Source organism: Pseudorasbora parva, chromosome 6, assembly GCF_024679245.1.
Source record: "Pseudorasbora parva isolate DD20220531a chromosome 6, ASM2467924v1, whole genome shotgun sequence".
Lineage (NCBI taxonomy): Eukaryota > Metazoa > Chordata > Actinopteri > Cypriniformes > Gobionidae > Pseudorasbora > Pseudorasbora parva.
In genome coordinates this window covers 44,866,035-44,888,984 of record NC_090177.1, presented here as the reverse complement: position 1 = coordinate 44,888,984, position 22,950 = coordinate 44,866,035, and the positions used below count along the sequence as shown (strand labels likewise).

Below are 22,950 nucleotides of genomic sequence, written 5' to 3'. Positions count from 1 at the left end.
ATTGGGGTGTACAATAGTGATGATGTATTGTGGAGTAAGATTCATTCACATTAATAATTACATGACAATTTGTAAGATTCTTCTTCTTATTATTATGATTATTATTCTTAATGACGCTTGTTATTCAGAAGAAGAATGTCGTTTTTATTGATTTTATTATTATTTAAAAGAAGAAGGCCATTTTTATTATTTTGTCAGTCTGAATTATTTTAGTCCCAGTCCGTGCGCAGCTGCTGAGCCAGGCGGGCCTGAAACGTCAGATAAAGCGCACAGGCTCGCGACTGGAGGAATACATATGCCTACAAATCAAACGCTTTGGTAAAGTCACACAAATTAAACATTGACGTTCATGTTACACAAAAATAAACACTAAATGTTGTTGTTGTGGTTTTTAACAGTGGGTCATATAGCATATCTTGTCAGTGCGTTTTGTGGTGTTAGGAATTGCTTTTCTGCGCATTTTCGCTCTAACTCAAAACGTGCGTACACCACCTCCTGAGCTGGTGGAGGATTGGAGTGTGTGTGTGTGTGTGTGCGTACACCACCTCCTGAGCTGGCGTAGGATTGGAGTGTGTGTGTGTGTGCATACACCACCTCCTGAGCTGGCGTAGGATTTGAGCGTGCCGTACGCCAACGTCCATATTGATAAATCTCAAAGTCACCGTGGGTTTGGGTGTACGCAAGGTGTACGCTGGAAATTTGGTGTACGCACTTTTGATAAATGAGGGCCAGTGCATGTTAATTCTCCTCTGTATTCAGGCAGAGGTTCGACATTGGTTTGCTTGGTCCTGTAATCGTGGCTATATCTGTTTGTTGGCCCGTTGATGCCCAATGCTTGTCTTGATGCCCAAATTCTGATTTGTTGACCATATATAAAAAATGTTTTACCATCAACTCACATCTTTTTTAAAAAGTGACCTAAATCCGATACCTGCATTTACACGATACATATGGCGAGAGAAAAAAACAGATTAAGCATAGGCTACATACTGAGCCGGAAAGGACTAGGCCACAAAAAGGACACTGATGAAAAATGATAATACAAGCTTTTGCTTTCCACACCATCAGAACATTGGTCTGTTAGGCACACCACACACTATAGGAGCAAAATAGTTACATCTCGGATTATTTGTCCTCATGTTTGTGGTCTATCACATTTTGAAAATCGTATAAGATGTAAAAAATCTTTTGGTGTGTACCCAGCATTAAGGTGGAGCAAACAGAGGTGAGCCCTAGCTGAGGTCTGGGCAAGAAGCATCCTATGCACTAGAGTTCATTTGGTTAACAAAACAGTGCCTAAAACTAGACAAAAAGACATTAGTTGACAAAAAACAGGGCCAAGTTGGCTAAATATGATAAAAACTTAAAAGCACATCTGACTAAGAATACATACATTTGCTGACAAAATCAACACAAAACATTAAATCATTGATTTATCATTATATTATTTTTTTAATGTAATGTATGATTGGACATGAGAAGGTTGTGTTTTATTTTAAGTGAAGTCCACACATTGTGAATATGGGAACATTTGGGTTTGAGCTGATTTTCCAGGATTTGAGCACTATTTGAGGAGTCACTCTTTTGTCCACTTTTAATTTTATATTCTTATAAAATTATAAGAATACGATTAAGAAAATTATAAGACACTTTTATATTCACACTCTTTGAACACTAAAGATCATAACATGACTTTTCTAAATCTGTAAATGATGGTGAATATCAGTCAGTTCAGAAAGTTGATTGATGGCAAATTAAGAAAATACAGAAATGTTTTATCTTATGGGTTTCATTTTTTATATCACCTCATTCAAATAATACACAGTTTGGACTTGTTAGTCAATGTAAGGCACATTATGTTTATTAATAAGGCATTTTCTACAATCTAATTGTTATTTTCTAACAACAGTTTTTTCTTTTGATTTGGTGTTTACAATGAATGACATTAACATTTATGTAAAATTTTTGTATACATTTTTCACTGATGTTCTGTACACTGTTAAATTTGAAGGATTTGTTTTTGTTTTTGGAGTGAGGCGGCAACCTCCCGCGGTTTCTCTTGAAGCCAGCATGGAAGAGACTTAAACTGCAGTTCATCGACTGGCCACTAGAGACTGAAATCTGCATCTCACCCATGTTAAACTGCCCAATTTTACAGCAGAATAAAACATGTTTACAGCCTGGTATAAATCGTGGATTTGGCCTATACGACTAATTGTGCCCTTCATGACAACTGTGAGGAGGTGAATTTTTGTATAACTCATTGGTTTACATTATATAAAGCCTTAAAGTTCTGCATAATTAAGGGCGTGGCCACTTTGAGTGACAGGTGGATAGCCATTCGTCTGCTGTCTGTTATGCCTGGCTCACACTACAGGAGTTTTAAAATCCTATCAGATTGTAAAATCTGGTTGCAGTACACACTTCAGGAGAATCTTTGCAGATTTTCTTAACTCAAATCTTAAACATGCTCACACTACAAGATATGAAAATCGAGGAGCATCACACACTACAAAATATTATTAAGATTATCGCGCCAGAGAAAGTGTGTCACGTGATCTACGCAGCAGATCATAAGCGGGAAAGCAAAATGGATCAGCCTGCTACTGTAACATGACAACTTGCTGTATCAATAATGATCATTTGTTGTGGAAAAAAAACAAAAGTGTAAGAATAAACCAGTGTGGATTAGACAATGGTTGGGGAGACAGGCTCAACTTGGATTGTCAGTTCTTCAGCAAGAAATGGAGGTCATTTTATTGACCTTATTTGATCCTGTCGTTCTGGCGCTCTGTGTGTGTGTGTTTGCAATGTATTTTCCCCTCGGGGCTTGCCGTATAGAGGTTGTGCATGCACACTTATTGTACTGGAGTGTAGCGGGTTTTTCAAGCTGGTATATTGTGTGACTGAGAATAAAGTAAAGGAACGTTCAGACGACTGTCATTTATTGTTTTCTTATATCTGAGTATTTGAGGCGAATCCTGCACGAACCCTAAGTCACACTAGTGTGCTAGAATGTTTACCGCTGCCTAGTTCAAAAGCGATCGTCACTGTTACAGTGTAGATTTGTGCTGTCAAATGAAAAACAAGAAATGCTAATAATCTCTCTCTCTCTCTCTCTCTCTCTCTCTCTCTCTCTCTTTCTCTCTCTCTCTCTCTCTCTCAGAGCTAACGTTACAGCAAACTACAGCAACTCAACTCGCGGTCGCCACTTCGAAATGTCCGTCTCGCCGTAGACTTGTTTCCTATTGGCTATTGTGACAGTACTGACGTTATTACAATCTTGCTCATCGCGATAAATATCAAACATGTTTGATATGATCGGGGCGAGCCCGATTTGCGTGAGAGCAGATCGGGAGGTGCAAGATTTGATCTGTCAATGCCTCACATTGCCAGATAATCTGCGCTGAACATCGGAACCGATCGAGTCCTGGAAAAAAAATATTTCTCCGAGTCTTGGGAGGGGAAAATCGGGCATAAATCCTCCTAAAACTCCTGTAGTGTGAGCCAGGCATTAGTCATCACATGACCTAAGCTCCGCCCACGTCCCGCCTCCTTGCCCAATTGGCGACGGCCGACTTTCCTCTTCAGAAACCCACGGGTGACGTCACGGACACTACGTCCATATCTATTTACAGTCTATGGTTTGCACGTTTCATTTTATATACCAAATTTTACATTATTTCTGAATGTAATATAAAACACAACTTATCTGTCTTGTTTTTCTCTCAACAATGCAATTTTGAATCTGTGTGACTTATATTCAGGGGTTTGTTTTACAGAAAATACAGAAATATGTGTGAACAATGAGATGTGACTGTGGGCAGAGATACCATAGACACCAGTTTTCCTGCTGTTGCTCCTGACATTATCCCATGAAATATTCCCAGCACAACATACCTGGTATCCTTTAACACCTTGGGCTCCAGCGTTTCCAGGAAGTCCAATACCACCCTAATGAACAGGCAGATAAAGCATTAAAAGACTGGAGCATGACAATACAATTAAAATATATATCTGGACCTTTTATATGAAATATATAAACTTAACATATTAACAGCACGTAATATCTTAAAGCCATATATTAATATATTTTTGACCCTAACCCTAACAACCTTATATAGTGCCTTAAAATTGTCCATGAACAACCACAAAGAGCACATCAGCATCTGTCAGGATCCCGCTGTTTGACTTCCTTCTATTGTATGTTTATGAGCCAATCTTAGACCATTCATTGACAAAAGGGAAAAAGGGGATGAAAAAACGAATAATTTTCACTTGTGGTTTTGGGGTGTGAAAATCAGCGGATTTCCAAGACTCAACTGTGTGAAAAGCAGACCCACATGTATGTGTGATGGGTCAAACTGAAATAGCTCTATCTATCACTGATAGCTAGATCAGTGTCTGATGTCTGAAATGAAGTCCTTCATGATGGTATAACGGTCATTTAAAAAAAGGTAAAGTAAAAGAATAACATTAGCTTGAATCTCCGGATACTTACAGACACTCCTCTGGGTCCAGCTTCTCCTCGCTCTCCAGGGATGCCAATCTCCCCCTGCGGGACGAGTCAGCTTCAGTAGCCATCAGTTGTGCATTACAGTGTATCAATAGCCCCATACGATCTTATTAAATGACCGGTCTTATTATATATACAGCATTCAGATGCACAGTAACATTAGCTGAAACCAGCATGCATTACCACTCTCAGAAACTGTTCATATCAGGTCACAAGGCAGATACATACAGGTATACCTGGCTCTCCAGATGGTCCTGCTTCTCCCATCTTTCCTGGACTGCCCTGAACGGAGAGAAGGATTGTTGAATTATACACCATTTGGAGTTAAAATCTACCTCAGATGGTCTTCCAGTCTGATTCGTTTAGAGTCAGAAACACCAGACCGAAGAGCAAAAAAGACCAAGAGCAATATGTCCGCTGTGTGAAAGCAGCGTGAGGACACTTGGGCTGGGAAACTTAAAGTCATATTCTCCACATTCGTCACGATAGTTTGGAGAAGCACGCTTAACTGTGTGCCTTAGCTCTCACAAAGCAGGATGCAGAGTGAGGACTAATGTTAAGAGTGTGAGCTGCTGTGGTCCACCGTGCTCCTCAGGGTCAGATTGAGAGGATGTAGAGGATCCAATCGCTTTATTATCATTCATGGCCTCTCCTGAGGACGATCAGCCATTGCCGAATTGGCACAGGAATGGAGCAGGTTTTCTTTAAATAAAAGCAGGATCTGAAACTGCTCTTGCTGTCTCCTGTTTCATATTGCACGCTGTGCTCCATTACATGTGCACGTTGGCGTGTCTTCAGCAAACACACTTTCAGATTAGGCTGTAGGTTGGGTATGTGTCTGAGGACAGAGGCTGCAGGTGGAGGTGGATGGCCTTTGGTATCGCTCTTGCTCCTGGAAGTATGTGTCTCCAGAGATATATTCTCCCCTGTGTTCGGGTCTAAAGTACAGTTGTTCTGTGTTACTGGATAGTCCACAAGCGTCCCTCAATTTCATTTACCTCCCTCCCCACCTATAGTTGGCAGGGCTCCAGACTGCCACCAAATAATTGCATTTTGATACCAAAATTTGAATGTGCATCTGAATTTTACATCCAGTTACACATGTGCGACCAGTAAATTTAGGCTTTATTCAATAGATCGCTCCAATTACATGCTCTCTATAATGCTATATTTACTGGAGTGACACACATGAGATCTAATTAACCAATTCTGTCACATTTTTTTCTTTTTTGACAGTTTTTATCAAAGTACATGATTCAAAGGTAATGAAGTCATTCTATTTAGAAGAAACCTGTTCAAACATACATAATACAAACACAAAACCAGCGCTTATACTCTACAGTAATCATTTAACCGCCAGCCTGCGTTATTACACCGTTTTCATTACAGTGGTAAAGTGGACAGTTCTTTCTTTGCTGCAAATATGCCAAACTACATGAGCCGAGCTCGACCTGTTCGCTATAAACCGGTTCATTATGTTAACTTCACGAACGACATGCACCGGTTCATTCAATTGTTCATCAACTAGATCTCTCGCTCAGACTCAAAAGTATCTTGGTCAGTAAAAGGCGTATTCATTCACTCAATTCAACAAATCACGCTCCGCCACATCTCATACTCAAAGGCTATTGTCTCGAGATTGTCATTCTTTGAGTATTTATTAGTAATACAGTGGAAATTAGCAGCTGGTCCCGAACAGGAGCTATTTTCTCAGTTCCAGCTCAAACCTGCTGCCATGCTTCGAAACAATCCTAACCAGCATGTGCTAGTTTTTTCAACGGGGAATCTTTGGATTTGTAATGCGTCAGTCATTGGCTTGGCAACGCGATAGTTTACTGATGATTTGCAATGAAAATATTTAGTATAATCAGATATTTCTTTTAATTTTATTATTGGTTTGTGTTTACGTGACTCAAATAAAGCGCTGATCTAGCACAGAGAAACTGGCAGCCCGGCGACACACAAGTGACCGATCCTAGCGGCGTCCTGTTAATGGACATTTAGAAACAACATAAATTCTCGCTGAGGATGTCTTATGTTGTATCTGAAAAATGATCCTCTTTGGCTGATAAAATAAAAGTCTTGACATATGTCTGCCTATAAACATGATTATTGTTTCTGTGCTGGAACTGACACTGACTGTACGTGTAAAATCTGATGTAAAGCAGTGGTTGTCAGCTCTTCAACAGCAGCTCTGCACATCTTTCTGATCTAAGAGACCAGGTCTCTGATAACCAGCTGATGATCTGAATCAGGCCTGTGAATATACATCATATAGGCAATGCCTTCAGCTGACGCGAAATAATCATAAACACATTATATTTTACTTCGAATACAGTTATGTATGAATACAGCCATGCTATCATGTAAGTTGCAGATAGATTGATATGCTTACCACTCCTCCTTTGGCACCTTTTGCACCAGCTTTTCCTGGCAAGCCCTGAATTATACACAGACACATTAGGTGAGTTGTACAATAATACAACAACAACAACAACAACAATAACAACAACAACAACAAACAGTAAACAATGGTAACATTTTAGGGTAGCTATTCAAATGTTATTGTCAAACACAACAACTAAAACGAGGTGAACTAAACCTTTGCACATTCAAAAACAAGCAAAAATCAATGACAAAAGATCACAAACTACACAATTTCTTATTCGTGTTTGTGACCCTGGAGCATAAAACCAGTCAAAAGGGCCATTTTTATTGAGATTTAAACATCACCTGAATAAATTCTATTGATGTGTGGTTTGGACAATATTTGGCTGAGCTACCAACTATTTGAAAATCTGGAATCTGAGGGTGCAAAAAAATCTAAATATTGAGAAAATCTCCTTTAAAGTTGTCCAAATGAAGTCCTTAGCAATGCATATTACTACATTTATGATATATTTACAGCAGGAAATTTACAAAATCTTCAATGAACATGATCTTAATACCCTAATGATTTTTGGCTTAAAAGACAAAATGGATAATTTTGACCCGGTCAATGTATTGTTGGCTATTGCCACAGATATACCGGAGAGACGCAGGACTGGATTTGTGCTCCAGGGTCACACATGTAACAAGGACACTGTAAAATAAAGTACTACCAAATGACAACAGCGTAATGGATTATAATACGTACAGGCAGACCATTAGGTCCTTTCTCACCAGATACTCCAGGTCTCCCAGCATCCCCCTGTGAACGAACACACACACACACACACACACACACACACACACACACACACACACACACACACACACACACACACACACACACACACACACACACACACACACACACACACACACACACACACACACACACACACACACACACACACACACACACACACACACACACACACACACACACACACACACACACACACACACACCATCAGCATCACTGTGGCTTCACACACGGAAGGAAAGCCTAGACGTGTCTCAGCAGAAAAGAATGACCTTTTCACCATCTAGTCCTTGAGTCCCATCCTTCCCATCCCTGCCAGGGATGCCCTAAGATGCACAGAGAGCGTTATTATGGGAAAATCTAACGGTCATCAAAACAGCCTGCGGATAACACATTTCCTTACAGGTTCGCCTTTAGGTCCCGCACCTCCAGGGACTCCCTTGGGGCCTATTTTTCCCTATTGAGAGGATGACATTGAGACTTTAGCCTAAAGTATAAACTAAACTAAAGAAAAAAAAGAATGAAGGATCTACAAGTGACTACATCTAACAAGTAATATGATGACAAGTGTGTCTTACTATCTCTCCTTTGGGCCCTTTGAAACCTTCAGGTCCTTTTTCCCCAGCATCACCCTATTCAGAAACACACACACACATCAAACATCATTCAGTGAGATTCACTAACTCTCAAATATTTCATAAGAATAACGCGCTAACTCACGGTTTTCCCAATGACGCCAGCGATGCCAGGTTTCCCTCGGAACCCAGGCAGTCCCTACATGGAGAATGAGGAGATCAGTCTGTGAGCTGAAGGTGTGTGTGTGTAGTGTGTTGATGGTCTGTAAGCTGAAGGTGTGTGTGTAGTGTGTTGATGATCTGTGAGCTGAGGGTGTGTGTGTAGTGTGTTGATGATCTATGAGCTGAAGGTGTGTGTGTAGTGTGTTGATAATCTGTGTGTGTGTGTAGTGTGTTGATGATCTATGAGCTGAAGGTGTGTGTGTAGTGTGTTGATGATCTGTGAGCTGAAGGTGTGTGTGTAGTGTGTTGATAATCTGTGTGTGTGTGTAGTGTGTTGATAATCTGTGTGTGTGTGTGTGTAGTGTGTTGATGGTCTTTGTGTGTGTGTGTGTGTATAGTGTGTTGCTGATCTGTGAGCTGAAGGTGTGTGTGTGTAGTGTGTGTGTGTACTGTTGTCTTACTCTGTCTCCCACTGCTCCGACTGGACCCTGCAGCCCCCTCAGCCCCCGAGAGCCCTTCAATGACCCAGTGGAAACAAATCAATGAGTCAAGTGGAAAACAAGCTCCTAAAATCTCAATAGTGTTTATGTCTGAATGAAGTAATGCCCCACATTTCACGACACAAAGCAGATGTAAAATACAGTATAATACAGGACAATGAGGAAGTTGCCCTATTTAAATATTTCATTGATTGTCAACAGCCATCAGGCGATTTATTGTGATCCTATTCTCATTGTTTTACTCTACACAGAATTATTTAACACTGAGACGTTTGATTTGACCAAGGTACCAGGACCCCTAGTATTACCCAAGGGTCTTCATACCTGGTGTCAACCGGGGCCCGTATTTATCAAGCATCTTAGAATTACTCACAAGAACACTGCTAAGAATTGACTTAAGAGTAAAAAAATCTTGGCTCAAAGCTGCGCTTAAACGTTAGTTATCAACTATCTTAATCATACTTAATCATACCAGTCAAATCAAAGAAGGCAGCCTTACGGTTCACAGAAGATGAGTGTGAACTCCAGCTACAGGTTTAGCCGTAATAGTGTGTGAGATGTAAGCAGTTTGTAAGTGTTATTAAGTTAGTACTTAGTGTTAATTACTAAGTAATCTAATTACTGTAATCTGATTACTTTCCCCTTTAAAAAGTAAAGTAAGGGTATACTACATATTATATTAATTTATATTAATTATATATTAATATTAATTATATATTGTGGTGTGACAAGCAGCGGGGCGAGGGACCGCGAGAGCGGGCCGGTGACGAGTGTTAATGAGTTCCAGCTGCATGACACACCGGTCTCGTCTCGCGGCGAAGTGACGGGAGCACAAAAGGAGGAGCAAAGGCAGCGGAAGACGAGAGAGGACCAGGCCTGGATTTTAGGTTGAGTTTTGTTTACGTTTTATTATGTATGTGTGGGCAGTCGTCCGTGAGGGGCTGCCCACGTTTTATTATGTGTGTTTGTGGGCAGCCGTCCGTGAGGGGCTGCCCGCGGTTTCACTTTCGTTTTGTTTATTTATTTTGAATTAAAAAGTTTTGAACGTTCGCCGGTTCCCGCCTCCTTCCTTCCCATCAAAGAACCTCGTTACATATATTAATTTATTCTTTTGTTTAATTAGCTACTCCTGATGTGATTGCATTAAATAGACTATACACCCAGTTTTAATAGTAAAGTTTTTACTGTCTGTGTTTACTGTCACCCATCGCTGATTCGACTCACATTAGATGCTGAATCGGGCTCACAACGCAAAAATGATATCCTGACAGACGCTCACCGGCGTCAGCGCGGTGTTAACGGCCAGTAAGAGTCAGTGTTGGGGCTAACGCATTACAAGTAACTTGAGTTACGTAATCAGATTACTTTTTCAAGTAACTAGTAAAGTAACGCATTACTTTTCCTCAAAATGAATAAAATCAGTCAATATGAAATCAGACTACTGTGCAAACCTCCATTGATTAAATGTGAAATAAAACAAATATTTATAAATATTTATAATATTTTATATGCGTTTAATCCCCCTTTATTGACCAATATCTTGCTGCTGACCTTTAATGATTCAGTTAAACCATGAGCAAAAATTACTAGATTGTTTGTTTTTATTGTTAAAACCTTTTTCTCCTAGGTCATATTCTTCCATTATCCAGAATGGCAGCAGAGCAGAGCAGAGCTGCCCCCTCTAATGTATGAATTTACATTTTTACCTCAGCCTGAGGCGTATTATTTAAATTTTGGTATGAAGAGGTCTTTTAACTTTGCACAAATATAGAACTTATTTGTTATAAAAAAAGCCCAGCCCAGGTGAGAAAAAGTAACGCAAAAGTAACGTAACGCATTACCTTTCTTAAAAAGTAACTAAGTAACTCAATGAGTTACTTTTTAAGGGAGTAACGCAATACTGTATTGCATTACTTTTCAAAGTAACTTTCCCCAACACTGTTAAAAGTGATTACGTGGATATTTATTTGCAAATAGTTAACTCTAGAGTTGTTTTTTCTTTTTCTTGAAGACACGATTACGGCCTTGCCTTAAAGCCTGTCTATCTGATGTAAGGTAAGATGGCGTGTGAATGAGTCCCACCTGTAAGCCCACAGTCCCTGGGATTCCCGGCGGACCTGGCGGACCTTGATCACCCTGATGGGAACATGCAGAAACACATTACAACCAGCTCTGCTTCAGCTTCAATCTGGAAAATGAAACACAATTTTTGGACCAGCTTTAATGTCTTCCAGGGCTGGCAGAATCTCACCTTCTCACCATCTTTCCCCAACTCTCCCTTGCCTCCTTTATGACCTGTGTGACCCTAGATGAAAACACAGAAGCAGCTCAGCAATCTGTCATATCTTTTGTAATGAGGGGCAGATGTTTTATCATGTAGTGATCGAGTACCTTGAATCCAGGCATCCCAGGCGGTCCAGGAGGACCTGGAGGACAGATGGCTGGACACTACAAACAAGACAATGATGCAATCAATCTCCATGCAGAGAAAAACAAGACCACTGAAGAAGAGTTGTAGCACTCGAGGCCGGTCTTTAAAGCAGCACTAGGTAACTTTTCAACCTTCATAATATATTTTTTAAGACTCTTGTGATGATAAATCAACTTACAATAGGTTGAATGACACGTCTGCCATAGCCTGATGGGGTCTGTATCGTTTTTAATCATACTTTTAAACTTCGGGTTTAGGGTAGTAACCCGAGAACAAAAAGAACTACAAAATTCGACTGCTTTACGGCATATACGTCACTTCCACCAACACCCACACTTCCTTACATTCAGACATGCGAGCCCAACTTTGTTCGTCGGATAATATAGTCATGTCCGAAGCAGCACAGACACATAAGAAATAAAAGGTTTTGTTGGAGGAAAGCAATAAGAGGAAACGAAAAAGTGATGGGATTAAAGGCAGGACGAGGATCAAAATGTGACCAGCGTTTGCACGTCGGCGTGAGCTGAAGGAGGCGTGCCCGACCGATGCTGTCCTGCTTGTTACGGTGAGCTACCACTCAAACATTGAACTGAAGTATCATATAGATTCTGTAAAACGCTAACCAATAGACTACTATAATGACGCTGGCTTGTAAACGTGAGCATGGTGATTATTTGCCGTTTGAAAAAAATAAAACCCATGAAATTATATTCATATGACATGCTGAAGCATATGCCACTGACTGTAACGTTACCTGGGATGAAGACATTTCACACGCGACGCCAGAAGAACTCGAAATCCTCTTGCAGTGTTCAGGGGAACTGTTAGTGCTGCACCGACCCGCGGGACGCTTTTATGAAGTTATTTGGCCCGCACCGCACCACTGTATATATTTTTACAACCTGCCGCGCACCCGCGACCATTAAATAGACATACGGGGTCCGCGGGTTATGAGACGACCCGCGCATCACTAGTTCAGGGCTATCAGGGTTGTCATGTCAACAAATGCACGCGCGATGGCATCCCCTGTGTTAGGATTACAGAGCTTACGACAGTAGTTGAGGACATTATTTTTTTCCAAACTGTAGGGGGACCCCGAGAGCAAAAGTAGCCAAGTGGGGCTTTAAGGGTTAGTTCACCCAAAAATGAGATGCATGTCATTAACTCCTCTCCCTAATGTCGCTCCACACCCTTAAGACCTCCGTTCATCTTCACACACAGTTTAAGATATTTTATATTTAGTCCGAGAGCGTATGCAAGTGTATGCACACTATACTGTCCATGTCCAGAAAGGGAAAACATCATCACAGTAGTCCATATGAGACATCAGTGGGTTAATTAGAGTCTCTTGAAGCATCAGAAATACATTTGGGTCCAAAAATAACAAAAACTACGACTTTATTCAGCATTGTCTTCTCTTCCGGGTTTGTTTTAAATCAGCAAATAAAGATTCAAGCAGTCATGAATCAGTGAATTGATTCATAATTCGGATTGCGTGTCAAACTGATGAAATCACGTGACATTGGTGATCCGAATCATGAATCATGAATCAACTGAATCATGAAGTTTTGAAGATCTTGACTCAGACTAAGAGGACTCCAGAGGATTTTTGTTTCAAGATCAGTCCAGACCACTGGGACTGCTGGGATATCACCGGTGCATTGTCTGATTTATTTATTAACATCATTAATGTGATTGGCTGTAAAACTGCTTCAGAAGCAATCAATAACTTATTTCTAATGTGATTTATTTATTATGCCGGTTTTAGAAATTAATGTGGGATTGAGTCAAAAATGCTCACAAAATTAATAAAAATACTCAACTGTTGCAAAAAAGTTCTTGTATGAGATCTGGGTTTTTATATTGTAACTTGTGATATAATAAAGCAATAATAATAAAGCACAAATCTGAACATGACTGCAAACAGGATATTGCTTTAAATCAAACATTCAATAGATTTAAAAAAAAAAAAATATCCTCCAGATTATTTATGCATTTGTAATTTGTCAGTTCAGACGCATCTTCTGTGTGTGCAAAGATGAATTGAGTTATTAATGATTTGATTGGTTACAGCTCTATATATAGTGTCTTATTCTTATTATAATTATTGATGAGAAATAAGTCATTTCTCAGGTGGTAATGTGGATCTTTATGAGTTAAAGGAGTGCTGGTCTGGACTTGGTCTCAGATTAGGTGGCCCTGACTAAAACACTACACTGAGGATTTATCCTCCCTAATAAGACAGTACCTCCATCAGAAGCAGTAGTCATTGGGATTTTGAAGGAAGCTAAAATAAAGGTGTTGCAAATGAGAACTCAAGACTGCGTAAGACCGAACATGTAAAGATGGACGTGTGTATGCTGCACACACAGTGTGGAGGACGTTACAGTGGGTTTAACTCACCAACAGATCTCCATTGCCTTCAGGAAGAGTTCCTGGAAGTCCCTAAAAGAAGAGGGAGGAGTACACATAAAACTGGATTATTCAAATAAAATAATGTGTTACCGCACTTTTAGTTTGAGATGCTAGTACTTACAGGAGGTCCGTCTAAGCCAGGAAGACCAGGAAGTCCTGGAAGACCCTCGGGTCCCTACAACCAATCACAGACCTGCGTCACTGATCACTGTACCTGAATGTGGTCTAGTAGATCAATAACAAATGAAGGACAACATATTTGTTGTTTTAGCAGACACTCACCGGCGGCCCCTGAGGTCCTGCTCCACCTGGAAGCCCATTCTCTCCAGCAAGACCCTGAGATCAGAAAATACAAGAGCAAACGCTGACCACATTTACATTCGTTGGACAATACATGAACATAAACCAACTCAGGTCAAAAAGCCTCAATATTAGGCCCTGGGTTCACGGACTGAGGCCAATATTGTGGTAAATCTTCCTCTTATTAGTGTTTCTGACAGGCTGTACTCACCAGAGCTCCTGGTCTGCCTCGGCCCTGAGGATGACAAGAGAAAAGATCTCAGTCCTGGCCATGTTTGGCATCATGACACTGCATTTTGCTGAAGTTTTGAGAGTATGTTTTTGGGCCGGTTTTAACAAACTGAGCGCATGAAGCCTGTCCGAATCCACAACCGGCACATGGTCCAAAAGGGTCGTCCCTCGTCTCTTAATCAGTCATGGGTGTGTTTTGGGCTCAATAAACCAATCAGAGTCTCATCTACCTTTCCCTTTAAAAGCCAGTTGTGCTCGCACAATGGAGGTTTCGCTATTTACATGCTCTGAACGTCCTCTTCTCCAGAGAGGAATCCTTTTATTTTTCATATTTAAAAATGTGTGTGTGTGCTGCTGCATGTCCCAGTTTGTGTAATAAGCAGTGTACGCGCGCACGTGTGTGTGTGTGCTGCTGCGCATCCCTGTGTGTGTGATAATGAGTGTGTGTGCGTTGTGCACTGCCTATAGGCTCATATCACTAACACACCCTTTAAATAACCCCCGAAATACTGCACTATTGACTTTAGAGCAGGTGTTTGTTGGTCAGTGGTTTTCAGTTCCTCTCAATAGCAACGCTCCAACAATACTCCTGAACACACCTGGTTTAGACCAGATGTCCACGGGGGAACACACACACACACACACACACACTCTGATGGGGGAACACACACACACTCTGATGGGGGACCAGATGCGCTAGTGCATTTGATATTAAACACTGTGGAGCTGGACAAGAACATGCGAACGGCGTTGAGCTGAAACTAGCAGAACACACTCGCGCGTCACATTACGCCAGTGTATGATAGGGCCCTCGGTGTACGTTTTATGCAGTTTTGAGGAGGTTTATGTTTTGAGAGTGATGGCAGTCTGTATCCATGCGAAAATGATGGTTGGCTCAAATTGTTTCTGACTTTCATTTGATAAAGTAGCAGGCTGAAGAACTGAAGAACTTCTTCTGGTCCTGTGACTGATATGTCATATGACTGTGTGTACTGTGGATTTACTCAAGCTTGGCACATACAGGGGGTCCGCCTGGTCCGGGAGGTCCTGGGTCTCCCTACAACAGCAACAAAAGAAGAAAAGTAAGTCTCAGTTGTCTTACTGAGAAACAAAAGACAGCAGCAGTTTGCGGTGTCCAATGTTGGAGCCACCCCAAACTCACACCGGCACGCTCTTGCAAACAGAGCCAATATTTTCTACCCCAGACAGCACAATGTCAGCCCAGATCCGGCCCACATCTCGTACACTGGGAGTCCACATGCACCAGATCTGAGCCGAAACTGTTATCTGGGATTCACAAATCACACAATCACTCACTGACTCGATCATCACTGCACTCACTCACACACACACACACACACACACACACACACACACACACACACACACACACACACACACACACATGTTTGTTTTTGTGAATTGTGGGGACATTCCATAGGCGTAATGTGTTTTATACTGTACAAACCGTATTTTCTATCCCCTTACACTGCCCCTGCCCCTAAACCTACCCATCACAGGAAACATTCTGCATTTTTACTTTTTCAAAAAAACTCCTCCTGTATGATTTATAAGCATTTTGAAAAGTGGGGACATGGGGTAATGTCCTGATATGTCACCATTTTCTGTAATACCTGTGTCATACACATGTTATTATACACATTTTTGTCCTGATATGTCACAAAAACAAGCACACACACACACACACACACACACACACACACACACACACACACACACACACACACACACATGTTTGTTTTTGTGAATTGTGGGGACATTCCATAGGCGTAATGTGTTTTATACTGTACAAACCGTATTGTCTATCCCCTTACACTGCCCCTACCCCTAAACCTACCCATCTCAGGAAACATTCTGCATTTTTACTTTTTCAAAAAAACTCCTCCTGTATGATTTATAAGCATTTTGAAAAGTGGGGACATGGGGTAATGTCCTGATATGTCACCATTTTCTGTAATACCTGTGTCATACACATGTTATTATACACATTTTTGTCCTGATATGTCACAAAAACAAGCACACACACACACACACACACACACACACACACACACACACACACACACACACACACACACATGTTTGTTTTTGTGAATTGTGGGGACATTCCATAGGCGTAATGTGTTTTATACTGTACAAACCGTATTGTCTATCCCCTTACACTGCCCCTACCCCTAAACCTACCCATCTCAGGAAACATTCTGCATTTTTACTTTTTCAAAAAAACTCCTCCTGTATGATTTATAAGCATTTTGAAAAGTGGGGACATGGGGTAATGTCCTGATATGTCACCATTTTCTGTAATACCTGTGTCATACACATGTTATTATACACATTTTTGTCCTGATATGTCACAAAAACAAGCACACACACACACACACACACACACACACACACACACACACACACACACACACACACACACACACACACACACACACACACACACACACACACACACACACCCACATGTTGTGTTTCCATGTTTAATGGGGACTTTCCATAGGCGTAATGGATTTCATACTGTACAAACTGTACATCCTATCCCCCTACACTGCCCCTGCCCCTAAACCTACCCATCACAGGAAACATTCTGCATTTTTACTTTCTCAAAAAAACTCCTTCTGTGTGATTTATAAGATGTTTTCCTCATGGGGACCTAAAAATGTCCCCACAAGGACAAGGATTTCGGATATTGCCATCTTTGTGGGGACATTTTGTCCCCATAACGTAGGGATTACCAGGCCACACATACACACACACACACACACACACACACACCTTAAAGGGACCTGTATGTAAGAAATATATTTCACTGAATCCTAAAATGGCCCTGATATGTCAGCAGACATTAAGACATCATGTTCATTTCTAACACTTCTATCACTGACAGCAGTAGTCCGGCCAGGATATTGTCATTATAAAGCTGTTATTGCAGCTCAACTGATGTTGATGATGTCATGTTGTGTTTTGGCCTGAAGCTCCACCCCCTCCACCTGTCGACCAATCACGGAGTCATTAGTGTTTGGGGTTGCCAGATCTGCTTTAGTTACCACAGCTGCAGATCTACAAACGTTCTGCTGATCCTGCAACCAATCTGGCAACCTCGAGTCAGGGGGAGGGGGAGACACCGCTCTACAGGCATCTGAAAGGGATTGCAGGACCAGTTTTGGCCACAATCTTACATACACTTCCTTTAAAGAAATGTACTACTAGTAAACAAAACATTTCTCTGTGTGACACTGGATATGCGGCAAGTGCTTTCTTAACTCACTATCTGATAAGATGGATTTTTTTTACACAAAACTGGATTGATAATAGAAATAATAGCATTTCTCAACAACATGCCTCTTGATGAAAAACAGTTTTTCATCACTGTAACGTAATACTCATCCTTCGGTACTGACTAGTTCAGAGTCAAACAGCTAAAGTCCTTTATTGTGCATCACATTGTCTCTGTTAAGAAATATCACGTGAAGTTCCCAGGTCACGGCTCGCTGCTATCAGTCACACCGGATGATGGTGATTTCTTCTGATTTTAAGAGACTAATTAACAGAAAACCTGTGGTGGGAAGACTTCACATTCCTGGCTGGATTAGGGGAACTCATCTGAAGTCACCTGATCCTCATTAAACTGCCATATGGGTCTGCTCGCGGCTGCACTGAGCCCACAATATGAAGAAACAACTCATGGCCACGAAAGCGTTTTTAAAGGGGAGCTATTATGCAAAATTCACTTTGACCTATGGTGTTTGCACACAGATGTGTGTCCACAGTGTGTGTACACAAACCGCCTATAATGATAGAAATCCATCCGGTCCTTTTTTTTTATAATTCCCATAGATTAGAAACATTGTTCAAGATTTCCCCTCACAAGCCCCGCCCTATTAGCACAGATCCCGCCATGTTTATATCCTTGCCAAGTTCCACAATTTGGGGGCATAAGATGAGACAGCCCTATCAGCCCTTGAGCGAGCCGAGTTTTAGGAATGACTAAGAGCCAGCTCTGAGAAGAACGCAGGCGTGTGCGGTATTAAAAGCTCGGTTAAGTACTTTGAACCCATGCAATGCTTTATATGTTAACATCAGGAGTTTAAAATCAACACAAAATTTGACTGGACGCCAATGTAACGATACCAAAACAGGGGTTAAGGGATCTGTGCCCTAGCCCCGGATACAATTCTAGCTGCCGAGTTCTGCAAATATTGAAGTTTGTCTGCACCAAAGAAACATTACTAGTGTTGTGTGTTTGGATATACTGATGAACATAAGAGTCTCCACAGACTCCAGTAGGGGTGGACAGTATGACCAACAGCTTTCATCAAGATATGAGTCATTTTATTTCACCATAGTCTAGTCACCTTTATTTATATAGCACTTTTAATAATGCAGATTGTTTCAAAGCAGCTTCACAGGACAATAGTGTTAAACAGGACAATAATGCAACAGAATTTAATAGAAAGTAATGTAGTTAAATATTTCGTTTTTGTAAATATGATAACGATAGTTATTTTTGCTTTAAATAAGGTTTTTATGATATCAAATTTCCTATCACAATTTTCAATATTTAAAAATGACTGCAAGATTAAAAAAATATACATTTATTCTTCTAAGTTACCAAAGTGATTCAGCCAAGAGCAGTGAGAGATTTTCTCTCGTTTGCTGTTGATTGATTTGCATTAATAATGACAGCAGGTGAATTTGGACACTGTCACTTTAAGAGCACTGATCCACTATACTCATGCGTTGTTCTTTCTATATTTCTCAGCTTTTTCTCAACTGTTTTTGTTCACTTAAAACATAAATGATTCTGTTTACTTGCAAATACATGTCACTTTGACACAGGTGTGTCTATTTAACCGTTCAAGTGACAAACATCACTCAGTTCAGTTCTCACACACTCCATGAGCAGCGGCTTCATGACGCGCGTCTCAGAGAGACAGCTCCAGAGAGCAAGCGCATTTACTCAAACTAGCTCTCTTTCGCTGATAATTGCGCTTCAATGGATTAAAATGAACAAAATTAGGCAGATTTGGTTTTTAACCGCAATGCTGACTGTAACTGCGATAGAGATGATTGGTCCAAAATCTCATTTAAATGACTAGTTAATGGTGTCTACCGGTATATCGCCCACTCCTAGACTTCCAGTATCTGAGCCACTGAGGACACAGTGGATGGATTTCATTTATGAAGGAAATGAGCGGAAAAAATTAGGTAAAGTCTTATATGTTTGTGCAAATCATTTTACGCTGGACTGCCTCACAAACGAGGGTCCGTTCAACGCTGGATTTGCATAAAAGTTGATTCTGAAAGATGGGTTGATATTAACGTCCTACTACAGTTCCACATGAGCACCTGTGCACCAATTTATAGATGATCATGACAGAACATGCTAATCCATTAAAAAAGTGAACTCCACAACAAATACATAAATTCATCAACTACCCATTCAGAAATGTTGTAAGTTCTCCCTGAGTCTCTCCGTCAGTGTCTGACCATGTAAGGCTGCACACTGCCACTGACAATCTCTCAGATTCTGCGTGAGATCCTCCAGTTTTGTTGTTGTGGAGTATTTGGCCCTGTCCTAAACTAACGATCAAAGACGGCAGATTTAGCCTAGATCAGAGGAATCTTCTAGGATTCGCAAAATTTGTCTCTGACGGCCAAATCGTGGCCAAAATCGCAGTGTGTGCACCCGGCTTTAGTGAAAGTGCGGACTCAGAGGAAGACCGTGAGGGTTTAGTGTGCCATTTGGGACAGGGCTAAAGACTGTCAGGAAGAAGTCTCCGGTGGAGCTCGCGTCGGTGCGGACACAGCAAAAGTGTGCATCAAGGGGACTTATCGACGCAAAGGGAAAACTTCTGAAACCTAAAATGACAATAGGGACACCCTACGGTCTCATTGGCTTAGCAGACATGCACACGCGGCAGCCATTGTAACTCACAAGACTGAAAGTGCATTTGAAGTGTGCCATTTGGGACAGGGCCTTTGAGGCATGAGCTGTAAAGCCTACGCCCCCTACTGGAAAGGGGACGCAACAGCTCATTAGCATTTAAAGCTGCACACACGAAAACAACATGTTTTTGCTCACATCCAAAGAGGGGCAAATTGGACATATATTACTTATAATAAATGATCTGTGGGGTATTCTGAGCTGAGACTTCACATACACATTCTGGGGACACCTGTGATTTATCTTACATCTTGTAAAAGGTCTCCTTTAATAGAAAGAGATTCAGAGACAAATACTATAGTAGAAGAGCTTTAGCCATAACGATATGTGTTCAGGTTGTGTTTATGTGTGGAGAGACTCTTAAAATACTGAGAGTTACTTACTGCTGCTCCTGGGGGTCCATCTTTGCCAGCTGGACCATCCGGACCGGTCAAACCCTACAGGACATGACATTTGCATGATCAGCAGCCAGTTCTTTAGCGCTTAAATGATTTCCTTTATATAAATGGGGTTAAAAAAATCCCCCAGAGTTTGTGTGTGCCACTGAAAATACTGCAGTTCATTCATGACTTACATCCACACCAGGCAGGCCAGGCAGTCCTGGGCTTCCTGCGGCCCCAGGGGTCCCAGCTTTCCCCTTCGGCCCCTGCCATCAACACAGAAACTCATTTAAAACACAGTGCGATTGATGTATCGATTTGATGTTTACATCTTCACAAAGTAAAAGTCTTTGAAGGGCCAGACAAGTCATCTCTCGGGAGTAAATCATTGTTTGGATTCATACTTCAGGAGAAGATCTGACACACAACACATCCAGAAATACTCACAGGCTTTCCAGGAAGTCCTGCAGGGCCAGGTTTTCCCTGCAGAGACAAGAGTCAATCATAACTACAGGCATAATGTGTGTCTGTTCATCTCTTCTGAGCTGAAGAACACTGAGAGGAGTGTGTGTGTGTGTGTGTGTGTGTGTGTGTGTGTGTGTGTGTGTGTGTGTGTGTGTGTGTGTGTGTGTGTGTGTGTGTGTGTGTGTGTGTGTGTGTGTGATGGGGGTCGGGGAAACTCTAGACGCGTGTGTGTGTTTGATTTGAGGCTGAATGAATGGGCTCTCTGTCACTGCGCTGCCACACTCTGCGCTAAGCAGATTTTCGTTTACTAAGGAAACATTCACAGCTTTCCTCGTTTACATGCGTAAATTCCTGAGAGTTTTTCTTTAACAAGTTATAGGCTTTAACGATTCACAGCTTGTGTAAACAGTCAAACCATTACTGTGCCTACCTGCCATATAATGCTGTTTAGAACATTTCAATTTGATTGTCTATCGTGGAGAGTTATTTAATTCCCATAATGAAAATGTGTTAAATCTGTCAAAAACAAACATTTTTTTCTTATGTTTTTCACCTAAAATGTGAAGCAAAGAAAAACTGATATAGTGAATGGATGGCATGTATTTTCCAGTGTCTATACTCACATCGATGCCATCTTTCCCTGGGGGTCCTGCTGGCCCCGGCGCTCCAGGTATGCCCCGAGGACCCGGCCTCTGATAGAGACACACACGCAAAATCAAGAACCAGAATAATCCCATAAAGACACGTAAAAAGAAAAGAAAGAAATCCCTCAGGTGTCAGTTCTCAGCTCATATAGTGTCCTGTTGCCCTCCTGTCCAAACACAGCTAATATTAAAAGCTGAATTAAAACTGTTTATCAGTGGGAATTAACTGGTTATTCAGGAAGTTTTATATATATAAAACTAGGAAGAAAAAGACGAGCACAAATGAGTGAAACACCGCGCAGTTCTCTCACAAAGATGCCATTGTGCCACGGTCACATTACACAGGGAAATGGGTTTTACCGGATAACCTGATTTTATCCTTCGAGATGATAAAATGACATTCGCTTTAAGTTACACCAACACATCATATTGAAATCTCTGCACAGTTTTACATTTACAATGCACATTGCAGTCAGTCCACCACTCATTGAAAAGCGTTTATAAACGAAAAAGCGATTTATAAAAGTAATACACCTTCATGAACTCGTTCGCTAAGTTACCCTCTGATGTGAATTGATAGTTTCCACAACGCGCTGTCGTGTGTTGAGTGTTGTTAAAGGCAGAAGTTAAGTGTGGAGATGAATAAACGAGTCCAGGGGTCATCGCATCTCTTACCTGTGCGAGTGAGGATGTGAGCAGCTGGAACAGAACGAGTAAATGCAGCGCAGAGAACACGGCCATGGCTCCTGTCCTCCTCAGTCCTGTGCCCTGTGCGGCGGACTCTCGCTATAGTGGCTGATAAAGGGGCAGCTCAGTCCGGCGGAGGGAGGGGAGGGAGGGAGGGCTGCGGGACATGCTCAGAATTACACTGCACTCATGATCACCAGGGCTGCACCCCATCCATAATAATCATCATCACCATCACCAGCAACATCATCATCATCATCATCATCATCATCATCATCATCATCATCATCATCATCATCATCGATAACAATAATACAGAACTGTATTCTAATTTGGTAACACTTTACAATACAGGTAAACTAATATGCATAAATTAACGCATAACTAATGCACCATGACTCATGAAGAACTAACCCATTTATTAATGATCACTGCATCAGCAACTAATGAAGATTCTACATGATAATTAGAATGAGTAATAAA

The 22,950-nt window shown here is 41.2% G+C and overlaps 1 protein-coding gene across 1 annotated transcript in view; it reads right to left on the bottom strand.

Moving 5' to 3' along the window:
• The window catches only part of col9a3 (collagen, type IX, alpha 3), a 33,534-nt gene extending 10,961 nt beyond the window's left edge, over positions 1 to 22,573 (bottom strand). Inside the window, exons 1-23 of the mRNA XM_067446989.1 lie at positions 22,456 to 22,573; positions 21,760 to 21,828; positions 21,119 to 21,154; positions 20,866 to 20,937; positions 20,675 to 20,728; positions 15,339 to 15,374; positions 14,298 to 14,321; positions 14,069 to 14,122; positions 13,908 to 13,961; positions 13,775 to 13,816; positions 11,332 to 11,388; positions 11,192 to 11,245; positions 11,023 to 11,076; positions 8,902 to 8,955; positions 8,424 to 8,477; positions 8,282 to 8,335; positions 8,107 to 8,160; positions 7,976 to 8,029; positions 7,653 to 7,706; positions 6,912 to 6,956; positions 4,745 to 4,798; positions 4,502 to 4,555; positions 3,901 to 3,954 (exon numbers count right to left, since the gene is read on the bottom strand). Coding sequence (XP_067303090.1) covers positions 3,901 to 3,954; positions 4,502 to 4,555; positions 4,745 to 4,798; positions 6,912 to 6,956; positions 7,653 to 7,706; positions 7,976 to 8,029; positions 8,107 to 8,160; positions 8,282 to 8,335; positions 8,424 to 8,477; positions 8,902 to 8,955; positions 11,023 to 11,076; positions 11,192 to 11,245; positions 11,332 to 11,388; positions 13,775 to 13,816; positions 13,908 to 13,961; positions 14,069 to 14,122; positions 14,298 to 14,321; positions 15,339 to 15,374; positions 20,675 to 20,728; positions 20,866 to 20,937; positions 21,119 to 21,154; positions 21,760 to 21,828; positions 22,456 to 22,521 — 1,203 coding nt within the window. The 5' untranslated portion in view covers positions 22,522 to 22,573. The remainder of the gene's footprint in view (positions 1 to 3,900; positions 3,955 to 4,501; positions 4,556 to 4,744; positions 4,799 to 6,911; positions 6,957 to 7,652; positions 7,707 to 7,975; positions 8,030 to 8,106; positions 8,161 to 8,281; positions 8,336 to 8,423; positions 8,478 to 8,901; positions 8,956 to 11,022; positions 11,077 to 11,191; positions 11,246 to 11,331; positions 11,389 to 13,774; positions 13,817 to 13,907; positions 13,962 to 14,068; positions 14,123 to 14,297; positions 14,322 to 15,338; positions 15,375 to 20,674; positions 20,729 to 20,865; positions 20,938 to 21,118; positions 21,155 to 21,759; positions 21,829 to 22,455) is intronic.
• Positions 22,574 to 22,950: the final 377 nt, after the last annotated feature.